This window comes from Natrix helvetica (genome assembly GCF_964273705.1).
Source record: "Natrix helvetica genome assembly, chromosome: Z".
Lineage (NCBI taxonomy): Eukaryota > Metazoa > Chordata > Lepidosauria > Squamata > Natricidae > Natrix > Natrix helvetica.
The window spans coordinates 19,683,504-19,702,069 of record NC_138554.1 but is presented as its reverse complement, the minus strand read 5'-3'; the positions used below and the strand labels follow the sequence as shown (position 1 = coordinate 19,702,069).

At 43.4% G+C, this 18,566-nt stretch overlaps 1 protein-coding gene across 1 annotated transcript in view; it reads right to left on the bottom strand.

Moving 5' to 3' along the window:
* The window catches only part of LOC309401346 (integrin alpha-D-like), a gene marked incomplete at its 5' end in the record, with an annotated part of 62,615 nt that extends 57,266 nt beyond the window's left edge, over positions 1 to 5,349 (bottom strand). Inside the window, 5 exons of the mRNA XM_081970416.1 lie at positions 1,207 to 1,321; positions 1,844 to 1,908; positions 2,996 to 3,108; positions 4,097 to 4,211; positions 5,307 to 5,349. Of these exons, the coding sequence (XP_081826542.1) occupies positions 1,207 to 1,321; positions 1,844 to 1,908; positions 2,996 to 3,108; positions 4,097 to 4,211; positions 5,307 to 5,349 (451 nt within the window). The remainder of the gene's footprint in view (positions 1 to 1,206; positions 1,322 to 1,843; positions 1,909 to 2,995; positions 3,109 to 4,096; positions 4,212 to 5,306) is intronic.
* Between the last annotated feature and the right edge of the window lie 13,217 nt (positions 5,350 to 18,566).

The following is an 18,566-nucleotide window of genomic DNA, read 5'->3' as shown; positions in this document are numbered from 1 at the left end:
ATTGTAATTGACGCTGAAATATGGATTTTAGTCATGAGTAGAGGCCTCAAGAGCCGTGGTGGCTCAGTGCTTAGAATACAGCACTGCAGGCTCCTTCTACAGATTGCTGGCTGCAAGCAGATCAGCAGTTTGAGTCTCACAGGCTCAAGGCTTCCATCCTTCCGAGGTTGGTAAAATGTGGACCCAGATTGTTGGGGACAAGAGGCTGACTCTGTAAACCTTCCTCTAGACTCTAGAAAGAGTGCAGAGAAGAGCAACAAAGATGATTAGGGGACTGGAGACTAAAACATATGAAGAACGGTTGCAGGAACTAGGTATGTCTAGCTTAAGAGAAAGAAGGACTAGGGGAGACATGATAGCAGTGTTCCAATATCTCAGGGGTTGCCACAAAGAAAAGGGAGTCAAACTATTCTCTAAGGCACCTGAGGGTAGAACAAGAAGCAATGGGTGGAAACTAATCAAGGAGAGAAGCAACTTAGAACTGAGGAGAAATTTCCTGACAGTTAGAACGATTAATCAGTGGAACATCTTGCCTCCAAAAGTTGTGAATGCCCCAACACTGGAAGTCTTTAAGAAGATGTTGGATAGCTATTTGTCTAAAATGGTATAGGGTTTCCTGCCTAGGCAGGGGGTTGGACTAGAAGACCTCCAAGGTCCCTTCCAACTCTACTATTGTATTGTATTGTATTGTATAACCTGCTTAGAGAGGGCTGTAAAAGCACTGCGTAGCGGTATATAAGACTAAGTGCTATTTCTATCACATGACCAGATTGGAAGTTACTTCCAATTTTAATGACAGTTCTTATGCAATTGCAATCATTGTTAAATGAATCCATTTTCCACAATGGGCATTTTTTTTTGTTGGAAACCAGAAGTAAATACTAGAAGCCAGGGGGTGGGGGGAAGTCACAAATTGTAGTCACATGATTGTGGGACACCACAAATTACTGTAAAGGTGTACCAGTTGCCAAACACCTCAAATGGAATCACGTGATGTGTGTATGTGGCTATTGTAACTTCAGAAACGGGTTATGCTTAGCTCTGGAGAGGTCAGTTGTAACTTCAAACAGTTGTTAAGCAACTGGTCATAAGACTATGGAAAAATATGAATGATAAGGTAGGTTTACCTTATCTGACATTATATTTTCACATAGTTGACTTCTTAACATGTGTAGGGTGTTCTTTTTTCTTTCATCTGGATCTCACCTGGCAGTTTATCAGGAAAGCGCTGGATCGGCCTCAAATTCTGGTCCAAGAGGAAGCAATAACCTTTGAGATATATGTATTCCCCACATGTTTGGTGCACTCTGGGCCCACAGACCTGTAGGGGGAAAGAGAACCATTTACAGTGACCAGGCATAGAAAATCTGGCAAGGTAAAACTCCACTAAATTATTATTTAATCTTGTTTTAACTTTGAATTTTAATTATTTTACTCCTGGTTGAATTGCCTCCTAATATCAGCCATCCAACCTTCCATAGACATTAAAATGAGGACCCAGCTTGTTGGGGGCAACATGCTGACTCTGTAAACCGCTTAGAGAGGACTGTAAAGCACTGTGAAGCGGTATATAAATGTAACACTTTAGATTTACAAGACGGATGTCAGTTCTCCAAGGTAGAAATCAAAGGCACGCAAACCAATGCTACTCTTATTACAAGGTTACAGTAGCAGAACTTTGCGAGTCTGAATGTGCTTCTTCCCTTTACCTTCATCCTTTGTCACTTCCCAAGGACCCAGTGTCCTGCAGTTAGCTTCTCAAGACCTCCTAATGTCTGTGGTGCTGCCACCTGTTACGCAAAGACCCATCTCATTGCTACCAATCTAATGACAAAGACCTTACCAACACTTGAGAATCATGGGCCGAAACAGATAAACCAAGAGACATGTTGACTGCATCAGCAGGTCCTGAGAAGGCCAAAAAAAAAAAAAAAAAAGCAAATAAAACATACCACCAAAGAGCGTTCACTATGAATTTTCACTCTATATTTTATTCTATTTATTCATTCAGTTTGATGCTGTCCATCTCCAAATGACTTGGGTGGCTACAATAATTGTGCTGATCTCTATTTCTGTTTTGTTTTTTAAAGCCCATCCTTGATGTCGAGGAAATTCATGATGATTTTTTTAAAAATAAGCCTGAATCACAGAAACCTGCATCTTGAGTGGACATAGGGATGGTACTCAGGTGATAATCAACAAAAGGTTTCACCTAGGATAATTTTTATTCATGACTAGCGTGTCTCCTAAGGAATTGGACATATAAGAGAAGTCTAGACAGACTTTTAAAACTATGTTCTGTGGAAATCATAAGATTTCAGGAAATAATGGTGAAGATTTAATTTTTTTAACCATCCAGGGATGGATGGATCGATGGATCGATGGGAGGGAGGGAGGAATAAAGGAAGGAAGGAAGGAAGGAAGGAAGGTAGGAAGGAAAGAAAGAAAGAAAGAAAGAAAGAGAAGTAGGTGAGAGGGAGGGAGGAAAGAAGGAAGGAGAATTAGGAGGAAGAGAGGGAGGATGGAGGAAGAAAGGAAGGAAGGAAGGAAAGAAAGAAAGAAAGAAAGAAAGAAAGAAAGAAAGAAAGAAAGAAAGAAGGAGGTGAAAGGGAGGGAGGGAGAGAAGAAGGGAGGGAGGAAGGAGATTTAGGAGGAAGAGAGGGAGGGAAGAAAAAAGGAAAGAAGGAAGGAAGGAGAATTAAGAGGGAGGGAGGGAGGAAGGAAAGAAGGCTTGATTTGTCATGCTAATGTACCACCCCAAAGGGAGGAAGTACAATACAAATTATACAATTTACATAGTCTGTACCTGGATAACTTAAACACAATAAGCTATTCTCTGGAAATTCAATAAACATATAAAATATAACTTTAAAATATGAATTAAAATATTTTAGTACTGATATTCCTCATGAGGAACATAGGTAATAAATAAGTCAATATTAAATGCTGAGGTTCCTGCCTTAAAAATCAAGGGATTGAAGAGTTCAGTGCTTACTTTGAAGGTCCATCTCCTGGCATCTGCCTGACTTGCTCGAAGTCCCCTGGCATTTGTAGAGTTTCCCTGTTTCATTCACTCCTCCCTGTTGAAGTGGAGCACCTACTAACACCCTGTCAATAGGAGGGGAAACGCAGACAAAGTAGAATAGGCAAATCAGAAATCTACCCACAGAAGAACCCAATCAGGACTCAGCTGTTGAGATTAACCAACCAGAACTCAGCACACACACAAAAAGAAAGTTCTCTTAATGTTGATCAATGCTTTAGCTCCCCGCACTCCAGACAATTCAAATGGTCAATGGTGGATTTTTTCAGTGGGCATGTGGCTCTGAAGAGCTTGCTCAGCCCCGTGATCCAAGGAGACAGAGTCATGAAGACAGTGAGCTGTTCGTGGTTCTAAAACAGTGTTTCCAATTTGGCAATTTGAAGATGGGTGGATGTAAACTCCCATAATTCCACAGCCAGCATGGCTGGTTTGGGAATTCTGGGAGTTGAAGTCCAGCCATCTTTAAATGTCTATGGAGATTCTGAGTCATCCAGGTCATAGTTGTCCCAAAGATGCTTTTTAAAGAGGAAACTGGACTTTTCTTTGAAGATGTTTCACTTCTCATCCAAGAAGCTTCCTCAACATAGGAGAACAAACTCATCAGTCCATCTGCATTTAAAAAACAAAGGGTGCTCATTTGAAGACAGTAAAATCCACATTTTGGACAGAGAGGACCTCTGGTTTGAAAGAGGGGTCAAAGAGGCCATTTTTGTCAAAATTGAACAGCCCTCTCTCCCCAGAGGGGGAGGGATACCACATCATCTATTTCCAGTCTACATCACAGTCCTTTCAGCAGTTCCAAGAAGGGTCCACACCCATTTGCGCTACTCAGCTGACTCTGATGACCACAGGTGGCCTTAACAACTTGCTAAAAGAATTCAAATGACCAGCCCATTCCCCACCATTTAGTCAGAGCTTCTTGAAGGAGAAGCGAAATGTCTTCAAAGAAAAACAAGAAAGTCCAGTTGTCTCTTGAAAAGCCAGCTTTGGGATACCCATATTTAACTTGCCATGGTTGAGAAACATTATCCTAGACAGACTGGGGTCACCTACCCGGAATTTGGGCTACTGCCAAATTGCACCACACTGTAGCCAAAACTCTTCACCGTTTCCCGGAATATGACCGGTTGTTCAGTGTCCACACTAAATCCATGACCTGGAGTCAGCACTGCGGGATTAAACAAAATAAAGATTTTCTTTAGCTTTTTTTTCTACAACAAGAAGAAGGGCAGAATAAGCTTTAACATCCATTTCTGGGTATAGGTGTGTTTGCAATCAGCCATGTTCTGCACTGTTTGTAACAATGAGACTCATTCAGGAATCACGGCTTCTGTACCAGTTGTATAAGAGAGCATCAGAAGTCCTTCCTGAGCACCAGCAACAGAGATGGTATTCAGCCAGTTCGGACTGGTTTGGGCAAACCAGTAGCGGAATTTTAACTGGTTCACCTAACCAGCAAATACCACCTCTGGTTAGCCCCGCCCCTGCCTACCTGGTCGCCACTCGTCCCACACACCCACTGACCGCTCGCTCCACCCACCCCATCACTCATGGCAAGTTGGGCACACCTACTCCATCACATGACCCCCACCACCAAGCCACGCCCACCAAGCCACGCCCACAGAAATGTTAGCAAAAAAAGTTGAATCCCACCACTGACCAGCATCCAAAAACAGCAGTTTTGTTAGGTAATTAGTTGTGCCTATTCCTAACTGACTTCTAAGTTCATTTTGGATCTGCTCATAAAGTTTTGTTAGGAAGGAAAAAAGAACATCAAAATATTCTCTGAGGGAAAAATTCTATCACTAGAACAAAAACAACAAAAAATGTCTTGATTGTTGTTGGGTTTTTTATGTTTTTGTTTTGTGGTAATTTGAAGAAGTGGGCAGCTATGTATGCAAGAAGAAAAATCTTTTTTGGGGAGTGTTAAAAAAAGGAAGAAAATGACTCTCAATATGTGGCAACACTAACTTTTAAATTCATTTGAACGGTGTCATCATTATGACTGTAGAAAAATAGAGCTGGCTTCCTCATTTACGGGGGGGGTTTAAATACAAGGTGTAATGTTTTAAATAACAAAGTTGTATCACTCGCTGGCCATGCCCCCTCCCTATTTTTACGAAGAGGGGGAAGTTGCAATATATCATGACAATGTAAGTTTGACACCCCTGTTCTACAGCATTCGGAATTGTTCATTATATGATTGGGATAAAAGATCAAAGACGCCATGGTTTATAAACCACTTACAATGTGAGAACACTACCGTGGAAATCTAGTACAAGTGACAGTGATATCACACGTACCATGATGTCCTTATGCAAACCATGCTAATTATAATTATCACTTAAACATGAGCCAGCAGTGTGGAGCAGCAGCCAAAAATGTTAACAGAATCCTTGGTTGTATAAACAGAGGCAAAGAATTAGAATGAAGTGAAGTATTAGTACCACTTTATAAAAGCTTAGTAAGACCTGAAATACAGCAACCAATTTTCATCACCATACCACAAAAAAAAGAGGTTGAGACTATGAAAAAAGAGAAGAGCAACTAAGATGATCAAAGGCCTATAAAGATCCATCCACTCATTCAACTAGATTCCCCAGAGCCACATGCTGTTGGTGGTTCTGTTCATAATCCTTTCCAATCGGCTCCATTTTGTTTCCAGTGCCTTTCTCCTGGCTTGGAACTGAACCAGATGGATTTTCTTTTCCAACACAGTGTGGTTGTAACTTTGAATGGTTACTAAAGAAATGCTTTAAAGGAAGAAAGTGTTAGATTGGGTAATGGATAGGCACAGGTAACAACAGCTCTTAATTAAGTACAAGTGAGAACAATCCAGCGAAGGTTAAGTCTGACAGCAGCCCCTTTATAGGGAGCTGTCAGACCCTTCAACCAATAGGATTAAATCTCACCAGAACACAAGACCTTGGTAGAAACCACTGTAGTTATAACAAGTATCTAACACCCCTACCCTCTTGGATGGAACAATCCTACTTGTTATGTAGTCATGCGGGTAGGCGGGCTTTTGGGTAGCTCTGCCTGACCTGCACAGTTCAGTAGGAGGGGTTTCCTTGGACAGGTTGGACGGACCTGTTTGCTCCACAGCTCTGCTTGGTGGAAGCTCCTGGAACCTTTCACAGCCGCGGCTGGAGCTTCTAGAGCCGGTTCGCTCGGAGCTCACAACATAACCAGATAAGTTTCCCGGTACCCTCGGGCTTGAGCTGGCCGTGGAAGGAGTGAGTGTTTGCTCTGTTTTGGGTAGGGCTTTGGCTAACTCGTGCAGAAGTTACCTCTGGTTGTCTAAGAGTGGAGTTGGAGAGGCGGCCACTGAGTTGTTCAATATGCCTTCTCCAATTCCTACCGTCCTCGAGCTCTAGGAGGTAAGAGCGAAGGCCGGTGATGCCTATCACTGTGGCAGGAATCCACAGAGTTCCCCCGGCATAATTGTGGGCATATACCAAATCCCCTACACTAAATGTCCGAATCTTACTTGTGGAGTCAGGGGGCGATGAGGCAGAATAATTGGGGTGTAGCCGATCTAAGTGGGAACTTAGCTGGTGATCCATGAGAAGCTCGGAGGGGCTTCTCCCTGTAGTAGCACTGGGTGTGATGTGCTGAATTAGCAAATAGTGGTCAACCATGTTTGCCAATCTCCCGGGCCCATCCTAGAGAGGGCCTCTTTGGCAGATCTCACCATTCTCTCCACCTGACCATTGGAGGCCGGATGGAATGGTGCAACCAGGGCATGTCTGATTCCCTGAGCTGCTAGGAAGGTCTCAAATTGCATAGCCATGAATCGGGACCTGTTGTCAGAGACCAAGACATCGGGAAGGCCATGCATGGAGAAAGGTCTCCGTAGCACCTTGATGACCGCTTCCGCCATAGTGGAGGTCATCAGGACTACCTCTAACCATTTTGAGCAGGCGTCCACAATTACAAGAAATGTCTGGCTGTGAACTGGGCCAGCAAAGTTAATATGCACCCTAGACCATGGTGCTTGAGGTCGCTCCCACTCCTTAGCGGGGGCCTCTGGGGGAGCTGGTCTGGACTCCTGATACGATGTGCAGGTAGCCACCCATTCTTTGATCTTCCTGTCCATGGTAGGCCACCACACGTAACTCCTAGCCAAAGACTTCATCCTGACAATTCCAGGATGCGCTACCTGTAAAAACTCTAATACTGCAATGCACAGTTTGGGTGGAACAACAACCCGGTCCCCCCACAGTAAACAGCCATTTACAACAGATAACTCATCACATTTGGCAAAATACATTTTGAAATCAGGCCCAACAGGCCCCTTGGGCCACCGGCTCCACATCCAGTTCAAAATTTGTTTGATGGTGGAGTCCTTTGCAGAGTGACGGGCAATGTCACTGGACGAGACAGGCCCAGTTCAAGGCAGTCAGTGAGGAGGACTGGCATTTCGGGGGTAGGGTCAGTGAGAAGTTCAGGCAGTGGGCAGCAACTTAGGAGCGTCAGCGTGTCCCAAAGTGGAGCCTGGTCGGTGGATGAGACAGTAGGAGTAGGCAGCTAGGAAGATGGTCCATCTTGTCATGCGGGGTGATAATGATACTGGGGTAGGTCGGTCCCCAGCCAGTAAGCCCAACAATGGCTTGTGGTCCATAACCAGTTCGAAGTCCCAGCCATAAAGATACTCATGGAACCTCTTTACTCCGGCCACTGTAGCCAAAGCCTCACATTCCAGTTGGGTGTAGTTCTGCTCTGCAGCAGACAAGGTCCTGGAGTAAAATGCAATAGGGGCTTCGATTCCGTTGGGCATGCGGTGGCTGAGGATGGCGCCAACGCCAAACGGGGAAGCGTCTCAGATCAGCACCAACAGCAGGGTCTGGCTGTATTGTACCAGAAAGGAGTCCGCCGACAACAGTCATTTTACTGCGGCAAATGCGGCAGCCTCGGCTCTGCCCCAGGACCACATAATGTTCTTAGCCAGGAGACGGTGTAAGGGCTCAGCAACAGTGGCTTTCTGTTTGAGAAAGACACTGTAGAAATTAAGGAGCCCGAGGAACTCCTGCAGCTCGGTTTGAGTGCAAGGTGTGGGGGCATCCTGAATTGCTTTAATTTTTTGTGTGGTCGGGTGAATCCCAGAGCCATTGATTAGGTACCCTAAGAATTCAACCCTTGGCATGTTAATTTGGCATTTCTCCTTTTTGAGACGGAGGCCTTTGTCTCTAATCCAAGCTAGAACTGTTCGTACACATTTGAAAAGTTGCGCCTCATTTGCAGCCGATACCAAGATGTCGTCGAAATAGGGGACGACTCCTGGAATCCCCTGCAAAAGCCATTCCATCATGATTTGGAACAGTTCAGGGGCGATACTAACACCGAATTGCAGATGGTGACATTTGAATGCATCCCTGTACATCACAATGGTTTGAACCTCCACGGTAGTGCCATCTACAGTCAATTGTTGGTATGCCTGTGCCATGTCCAATTTTGTGAAAAATATTTCCAGGGCCTAATGAATGAAGGAGGTGTTGTACAATGGGTGCAGGGTAGGCACTTTGTTGTAGTGCATTATTTATTGTGCACTTGTAGTCCACGCAGATGCAGACAGACCCGTCAGATTTAACAGGTGTCACAATAGGGGTCTCCCAGAGTGCATGATCGGCCAGCTCTAGGATTCCCTGGCCTATGAGCTTGTCAATTTCCTTGTCAATTTTTGGCGGAGAGCAAAAGGTACTCTCCTGGGTTTTAGCCTTATTGGGGCTATATTGGGGTCCAAACTAAAGGAAATTGGGGTCCCCACGTACGTACCCAGACCGGTGCCGAAGACATTATCGAACTCCTTAAAGATGGCTTCAGCGCCGTCGTCTTTCAAGGCGTTGATACCGGTCACTTCTAGGCCCAGGGCTTGGAATCAATCTAGCCCTAGGAAGCACTGCAGGTTGCCGCTGACCACTGTCACTGGGAGTTTCCCGCTGAACTGCTTGAACTTCACCTGGAAGGTGCCTTGGCCCACGATAGAGACCCGGTTTCCCTGGTAATCTCATAGGTGGATGTCAGGAGTGCAAAGATGCTGCTTCTCTAGGCTAGGGATAGCCTGCTTTAGGGTAGACCATGGCATGATGGTCAGTGATGACCCGGTGTGGATCTCCATCTCACATGGAGAGTCCTTGATGAGGACTGTGACCTTCAGCTTTTTTGGCCGCCTGGTGCAGACTTGGCCGATTGACGTATGGTAAGTGACTCTATTGTCACCCTCTGAGTGCCGTGGTGGTTTCTGCTTGGTTGGGTCTCCGTTGGCGGGTTGGTGTACTTCTAGGGTGCCAGGTAGTGGCAGGGAATTCGCTCCGGCACACCTTGGCAATGTGCCCCTTTCGCTTGCAGCGCTAGCAGGTTGCATCGTTGAAACGGCAAGCCGATCTGGCATGGTCTCCTCTGCAGCTAGCGCAAGGTGGGAGACGCAGTTTGAATTTGCACGCTGGCTGGGTCAGCTACTGCGCATGCAGCAACTGTCATCTTCCTTGCCCTCTGAGGTCTCAGGCTCTGCAGCCTCACGATGTACACGTGTATTCTTTTGCGCGTCCTGTGGAGCGCTTTGGCACTGCAGAGTCTCAATAGATTTGACAACTGATTCGGATGCCCTGGCTTCATCCAAGGCGATCGGCAGAGTGAGGTTAGATTTAGCGAGTAACCTCCTCTGTAGGTTAATGTCCTGCATGCCACAAATTATGTGGTCCAGAATCAGCTCGTCCAGGTCTCGGAATTCGTAGTACGCTGCGGCCTTGCAGAATGCCACAACGTACTCGTTAATCGACTCGCCCTCTTTCTGGTTCCTGATGTTAAACTCATGTTTGCTTGGACAGCTTGTGGGCATAGTGGGTCCTCAGCACCTGCTGGAGCACGTACCAGGCAACTGATTGTAGCAGTATTGGCTCAGAGAGGTCTTTCACCATCTCGAACACTTCCACAGTATCCGAGGAACATGTTCTTCTTGCAGCCTTCAGAAAGGCCCATGAGGTTGTTGGCCTCGAGGAAGCAGTCAAATTGTAGCATGAATGAATCCCAGTGCTCAGTGACTGGGTCATACTGAGTTGGTGGGATATGCATGGCCATTTTGTGTTCAGAGGGCGTTTTGAGTTTGCCACTCAAAAATGGCTGCTCGAAGACGCGCTGAGCTGGATGTATTTGCTGGATTGCTATGCTCTTTTTTGGTTTGACTAGTTGCCTTCCAATCCCATCCTCATCGCTAGTGTTAGATTGGGAACTTCTAAAACATAGGGCAAAAATGCATTTTCTGTTTTTGTGTTTCTAGTTCAAGAATTATCTCCGGGACGGGCCATTTAAAAACCATATGTATAATAGTTACAATAATTATTTATGAAAAATAGAACAAGTTTCCTATTGTATTCACACTCGCAATTACAACCTTTTATTCAGTAAATGTGTAAGGCCAGTAATTTTAGCACTAGTCAAATATTAAAGCGAATTATCCTGAATTACTCTGTTCTTTACCTTTTTTTAAACATCTAAACTTAAAATGAGGAAGGCTAATAACCCATGCGGCATACAATAATAGTTAGAAAACAAAATATTTTGACTTCCTATGAATGGCTAGATATACCACCTCGGAATATGTCTGTAGGAAGCAAAACTTTATTTCCCTTTTTTTAGAATCTATCAATGGTTATTGCACGCAGGAAGGCATTTGCACGTTCCTCTTCCAGAAATATTATACATTCTGACAGGCTGGGGAGAAAGAAGAACTTTGCTATCATTCCCATGACCTAGATCTGTGATCATTTTTATATCAAAACTACCGGTACCTGGATGCTTCGTGATGAAACTATGTGATCGGGCAGTACAGGAGAAATCTGGTTCACTCCGGTTCAATCCATTGGCTCAGTAGTGGTCAGTGATTGAAACACATAAGGGAATATTGCTCCCGTTGCCTTGAGTCTGGAAGCAGTTCCATAGGTGGAAGGAGTAGACATTTTGGTGAGGTACTGACATTTTGTACTGTAAGGAGCCCCAGACTGCTCCTGAGTGAAGGAGTGGAACGTCTGCCAGTTTGAACTGAGGTAACAGAATGCGAGGCAAATGGCAGTTGAAACAGTTTTTTTCAGGTGGAGAGGAGTAGTAGAACTCCTTAGTATCAGAGTGTGTCAATTACTGTATAAGAAATACTAATGATCTGATGGTCATTTCGAAAAATCCTTTCTTAGCAAGCACTTAGAAGTGCTTAGAGGAACATATAGTAAGTGCCAAATTTCAAGTTTGTAAGCTTTACGTTTCGGGAGATTTCATGATAATGTGTGTGAGTGGTATTTGGCTTTTATATATATAGAGAGAGATTTATTTTATTCTTTATTCTATTTCCATCTTCCTTTAAAACATTAACAGAATCCACAATAGACTGAGAATCACCACCTCTACTAGATAATTGACCGTCAGGTGGCCATGGTAGCTCATATGGCAGCGATGGCGAACCTTTTTTGGCTCGCATGCCACAAGTGGGGGGAGCGCAGGGGGGTTGTGTGCGGGTGTGCCGCACCCATAATGCAATGCGTGACCCCCCAGTGCGCATGCGCGCACAACGCGCAACCCCCCCATTTTTACATGCTTTTTTCACCCTCCCCAGGCTCCAGAGGCTTTATAGGAGCCTGGGGAGGGCGAAAAGAGCCTCCCCCGCCCCCCGGAGGCCCTCCGGAGGCTTCAGGGACCATCCGGAGGCTTCCCTGAATCCTTTGGAGCGCTCAAAAAGATCCTCCGAGCAAACCGGACTTCTGGTTTGCTCGGAGGGTCTTTTTAAGCATTCTGAAGGCTTCAGGGAAGCCTCCGGATGGTCCCTGAAGCCCCCGGAGGCCCTCTGGGAGGGCGGGGGAGACTCTTTTCGCCCTCCCCAGGCTCCTATAAAGCCTCTGGAGCCTGGGGAGGGCAAAAATTGGCTTTTAAAAAGGTGAACTCAGCTGGCCAGCGCGCACCATAGGTTCGCCATCACTGTCATATGGTAAGAAGCTGGGCCTACCTACCGCTGAGATTGGTGGCTCGATTCCCGTGAGTGAATAATCTGCATAGGGACAAGAAAGGAGCCTCCCCCGAATGACTACCAGCATTCAGGTGTCCTGCACATAAAGATAACGCCACCTGAAAAAAATCCTTTCACAGAAGCAGCCAGCCACCTTGGTGATCCCTGGCTAACACGTGCCATACACTTAAAAAAAACAACAATCAACTGTGTTAGATTGGGTAATGGATAGGCACACACAGGCTTAACAGTAACAACAGCTCTTTATTAAGTACAACAAGCGAGAACAATCCAGCGAAGGTTGAGTCTGTCAGCAGCCCTTTTATAAGGAGCTGTCACACCCTTCGACCAATAGGATTAAACCTCTGTTCCCACCGGAACAGAGGACCTTGGTGGAAACCACTGTAGTTAGAACAAGTATCTAACAGAAAGTCTACCTGCCTTTTAGGTAGCTTTCCCAACATAACCAAAACATTGTCTCCTGCATCCCCAGGCCTTGTTTTCCATACAGGTAGTCCTCAACTTACAACAGTTCGCTTAGTAACCATTCAAAGTTACAACAACACCGAAAAAAGTGACTTATGACTGTTTTTCATAGTTACGACCATCTCAGCAATCCCATGGTCGTGTCATCAAAATCCACACTTCATATTGATGACCTTTGCTGTGTCCCAAGATCATGTAATTCCATTTCGCGACAAGCAAAGCCAATGGGGGGAAGCCAGATTCACTTAACAACTGGCTTACTAACTGATCAACTGCAGTGAATCACTTAGCAACTGACGCAAGAAAGGTTGTTCTCCTCTGAGTTCCCTCTAGACTGGCTCGGAATTTCAGTCTTTTCCAAATATTTTGGAAAACTTTCATTTATTTCTCTTGCGAAACTCCCTAAGTCTGCCTGCAACACCATAACGCAAAAAGGAGCAGGTTAAAGAGGAGAGGCATACAGAGGAACAAATAATGAAGGAATCTAGCTTGGTCTAGAGCAGGAATCTCCAAACATGGCTGCCTGTGGAATTCTTGGCGTTGAAGTCCACAAATCTTAAAGTTACCAAGTTCAGAGGCCTCCTGGACTAGTGGTTAAGGCATTTGATTAGAAACCAGGAGACGGTGCATTCAAGTTCTGCCTTAGCCCTTGAAAGCCAAGTTGCTGACTTTGAGACAGTCACTCCCTCTCAGCGCAGCCCCACTTCACAGGGTTGCTGTTGCGGGGAAAATAAGACAGTGTGTCAGATATATTCACCACCTTGAGCTACGTGGATAAAAAAAAATCTAATTAATTAATTAATAAGCAACTGAGCCTAGCAAATGCAAGATAATAAGAACCACAAACTCCACAATAACCCTGATCTATGCATATATCTACCTATCTACCTACCTACCTATCTATCTATCTATAGATAAAGATATGTAAAAGGCACTTGCCAGCAACAGCTGAGAAACAGAAAAACAGCTGTAGAGACTCCATCCTCCGCTGTTGAGATTCGGCTGCATCCAACCTTTGTAAAGGTCAGTGAATGGAGGGAGCGTTTATCTTTTCAGAAGTGGGTGTTTCAGCCATGGCTTAATGTCGCTGATTCGCACAAGGCAGCTGGGATAAACGGGAAGCTGCCTCAAGAATCAGAGGGGGGAAATGTGGTTGTGTGGGTTGGTGCAGAGGCCAAAATAGAAGATTAAAGCATCAATAGTAATTTCTGAAGGAAATGACTCATCAAGCTTATCTTCATGCCTGCCATTATCTTTTCACACATTCTACATGTTTTGTGGCTGTTTCAAAGCTCATGGAAAGCCATAAACTTATTTTCAGAAAGACTTTGGGATTGGTTATAGTTCTCTGCATCTTCGGCCTGCAGAGTCCTGGTCTCATTATCTGGGATGAGTGAAGAATAAATTGAATGTTACACATAGGCTAAACACCTAAAAAAGTAACTTATGAGTGGTTTTTTTTTCATACTTACGCCGTTGCAGACTTCCCGTGGTTACGTGGTCAAAATTCAGCTGCTTGGCAACAGACTCATATTTATGACGGTTGCAGTGTCCATGGGTCATGTGGTCCCCTTTTGCGACCTTCTGACAAGCAAAGTCAATGGGGAAGCCAGATTCATTTAACCCTGTTACTAACTTAACAATTGCAAGGATATACTTAACAATTAAGGAAGGTCATAAACTGGGGGCAAAACTCCCTTAATAACTTGTCTTGCTTAGCAACAGAAATTTTGGACTCAATTGTGGTTGTAAGTCGAGGACTACTGGCATGGGCTCTTTGTTCCAAACCAAAAGACCAAATGAAGAAACTGCAGCCAAGTTAAATGTCTTTGGAGATTCTCAGTCATCCAGGTCATGGTTGTCTCGAAGGTGCTTTTTTTTCAAAAGAGACAATTGGATTTTCTGGTTTTTCTTTGAAGATGTTTCGCTATTATAAATCCTTCCATTCCTCACCATCCAGTCAAAGCTGAAGAAGCTTCTTGGATGAGAAGCGAAACGTCTTCAAAAGAAAAATCAGAAAGTCCAGTTGCCTCTTGAAAAAGCACCTGTGTGGCCAAATTATTTATTTGGCCACACAGGGACATAACTAAGGCAGAATATCAGCAAATAGCCCGAGCCTGTAAAGATGAAGTGAGGAAAGCTAAGGCTCACAATGAAGAAAGGCTTGCCACAAAAGTAAAAATTAACCAAAAAAGCTTCTTCCAACATGTTAAAAACAAGAAAAAAGTTAAGGAAACAATTGGTCCATTGCTAGGAGAAAGTGGCAAGAAGGTGACAAGCAACAGGGAGAAAGCAGAACTATTTAACTCATGTTTTGCATCTGTCTTTACACAAAGGGGTAAAACAGTCCAACCTATCAAAAGCAGCACCACAAAAATCAGATTAGGAACACAAATTGAAATAGGGAAGAAAATGGTAAGTGAGCACCTGTCTACCCTAGATGAGTTCAAATCACCAGGACCGGATGGATTACACCCCAGGGTTCTGAAGGAACTGGTAGATGAGATCTCAGAACCACTGAATTATATCTTTCAGAGATCCTGGAGCACTGGGGAACTACCAGAGGACTGGAAAAGAGCTGATGTGGTTCCCATCTTCAAAAAAGGGAAAAAATTAGATCCAGGAAACTACAGACCTATCAGCCTAACCTCAATACCAGGAAAGATTCTGGAAAAAATAATCAAGCAACGAATTTGCGAACACCTAGAAGCAAACAAAGTAATAGCCAAAAGCCAACATGGATTTGTCAAAAGCAGATCATGCCAGACTAATCTTATTGCATTCTTTGATAATGTGACAAAATTAGTGGACCAGAGGAATGCCGTTGATATAGTTTACTTGGACTTCAGTAAGGCATTTGATAAGGTAGACCATAACCTACTACTAGATAAAGCAGAAGAATGTGGGTTAGACAGCATCACCACCAGATGGATTCGTAACTGGCTGACCAACCGCACTCAACATGTAGTTCTCAATGGAACTGCATCTACATGGAGGGAAGTATGCAGTGGAGTACCCCAAGGCTCTGTTTTAGGCCCAGTACTCTTCAACATCTTCATCAATGATTTGGATGAGGGAATAAATGGGGAACTCATCAAATTTGCAGATGACACCAAGCTGGCAGTCATAGCCAACACTCCAGAAGATAGGCTTAAGGTACAGAAGGATCTTGACAAACTTGAACATTGGGCACTATCTAATAAAATGAAATTCAATGGTGAAAAGAGTAAGGTTCTACATTTAGGCAACAAAAATGGAATGCACAGGTACAGTATAGGTGACACCTTGCTCAGTAGTAGTAACTGTGAAAGGGATCTTGGAGTCCTAGTGGACGACCATTTAAATATGAGCCAGCAGTGTGCAGCAGCTGCCAAAAAAGCCAACACAGTTCTAGGCTGCATCAACAGAGGGATAGAATCAAGATCACGTGAAGTGTTAATACCACTTTATAATGCCTTGGTAAGGCCACACTTGGAATACTGCATTTAGTTCTGGTCGCCACGATGTAAAAAATATGTGGAGACTCTAGAAAGAGTGCAAAGAAGAGCAACAAAGATGATTAGGGGACTGGAGACTAAAATATATGAAGAACGGTTGCAGGAACTGGGTATATTTAGCTTAAGAGAAAGAAGGACTAGGGGAGACATGATAGCAGTGTTCCAATATCTCAGGGGTTGCCACAAAGAAGAGGGAGTCAAACTATTCTCCAAAGCACCTGAGGGTAGAACAAGAAGCAATGGGTGGAAACTAATCAAGGAGAGAAGCAACTTAGAACTGAGGAGAAATTTCCTGACAGTGAGAACAATTAATCAGTGGAACAGCTTGCCTCCAGAAGTTGTGAATGCCCCAACACTGGAAGTCTTTAAGAAGATGTTGGATAGCTATTTGTCTGAAACGGTATAGGGTTTCCTGCCTAGGCAGGGGGTTGGACTAGAAGACCTCCAAGGTCCCTTCCAACTCTACTATTGTATTGTATTGTATTGTATTGTATTGTATTGTATTGTATTGTATTGTATTTATCCATTTATTTATTTATTTTAATTTCTTTAGTTGCCTATCTCTGTTAATCATTCTCGGTGGTTCACAATTAAAAAAATATTAAGTTGAAATACTCAAAACATTTTATTTTTTTTTCAATTTTTCAATTTTATTAACAAACATGTAAAATACACACCAAAAAAACTTAGACGTACAACACATTTACACAATGCAATACAAACAGGAGCTTCCTGTTCTTTCTAATAGCAATTATCAATCGATAGCATTCACCTTGTATTATTTCCCATTCAATTGTATTTCATTTGGATTTCACCTTTCTTTTAACTCTCTTATTTTACTCATAACTATTATTTTTGAGTTTTGTTATATTCCTTCATTGATTCTTGTTTCTTTCCTCCAACCACCTATACCATTTATCCCATATCTGGTAGAATTCTGATTCTTCTTTTCCCTGAATTTCTTTAGTTAGTTTGTCCATTTCAGCACAATCCATAACCTTTCTTATTATTTCATCTTCGCTTGGAGTTAGTTTGTTTTTCCATTTCTGGGCAAAGGCAATCCATGCTGCCGTAGTTATATGTAGTATTAAATACTGGATTTCTCTTTTGTATTTCGCAGACATTATTCCTAATAAAAAAATTTCAGGTTTCCATTCTATTTTAACCCCCGTTATTGCCTCCAGCCAATTTTTGATCTTTTTCCAAAAAAATTTAGCCTCCTCACAGGTCCACCATAAATGGTAATACGTTCCATGTATCGATTCGCATTTCCAACATTTTGGGGAGGTATTTGTTGAGATTTTAGCTAACCTTGTTGGTGCCAGGTGCCATCTATAAAACATTTTGTACTGGTTTTCCTTGTATGCAACTGATAATGTTATTTTTAAGTTTGTTCCCCAAAGTTTTTCCCATTTGTCTAATTCAATATTATAGCCAAAGTTCTGCGCCCATTTTATCATTTGTTCTTTCACAATTTCCTCTTCCATTTTATACCTCAGAGAAAACATTTTAAAGCAATAATAATAATTTAAAAAACCAATAGAAGCATCCAAGTTATTGCTGTGGCTTGATCAGGGTTGCATATTAAAATTCATTAGTTCCCTCCCCAGGACAGTTTGAAGTTCCATTGTCAGTTTATAAGTTAGTCCACACAAGAAGAACACCCAGAGGTATTAGCTCCAACTACGTTTGTATGGTTACATTACAGAATCTTGCAAGACTGAAAATATATCTCTCCCCCACGTCCTCGCATTTACAGTTGAAGATATTAGGGAGGGTCCTTTCTCAGACTTTGCCATCCCTGCATTGCTTGGTGGGCTGAGTTTCCTCTTATCTGGCTGCTGTCTACTTACACTCTTCCTTCTCCTGCCTCCCAAGGCCATTCCCACATACCATTTCATCCATGGACTTTACAGATCTAAAATATATTGACTGTTTCCTTCTAATTCGTGCTCCAACACACTTACGGTATTTAATAACAAAAATTTTAGAGACATACAGGTAGCTCTCGACTTACCACCACAATTGAGCCCAAAATTTCTGTTGCTAAAGTGAGACATTAGTTAAGTGAGTTTTGCTCCATTTTATGACAAATCTTGCTACATTTGTTAAGCGAATCACTGCAGTTGTTAAGTTAGTAACCTGGTTGTTAAGTGAATCTGGCTTCCCCCATTGACTTTGCTTGTCAGAAGGTTGCAAAAGGGGATCACATGACCCCGGGAGAATGCAACCCTCATAAATATGAGTCAATTGCCGAGCATCGGAATTTTAACCACATGACCATGGGGATGCGACAACGGTCTTAAAGTGTGAAAAATGATCATGTCACTTTTTTTCAATGTCATCCGTAACTTTGAACGGTCATTAAGCAAACTGTTGTAAGTCAAGGACTACATGGAGTTTACCTCAATGATTTTTCAAACTTGGCAATGAAGAGCTTTTGCGCCGGAGACAAATTTCTTGTGTGCTTAATCACGCTTGGGCAAATAAAGTATTCTTTTCTGTCCTATGGACAGTTGAAATATTCAAGGTCCCAACTCTATTCCTAAGA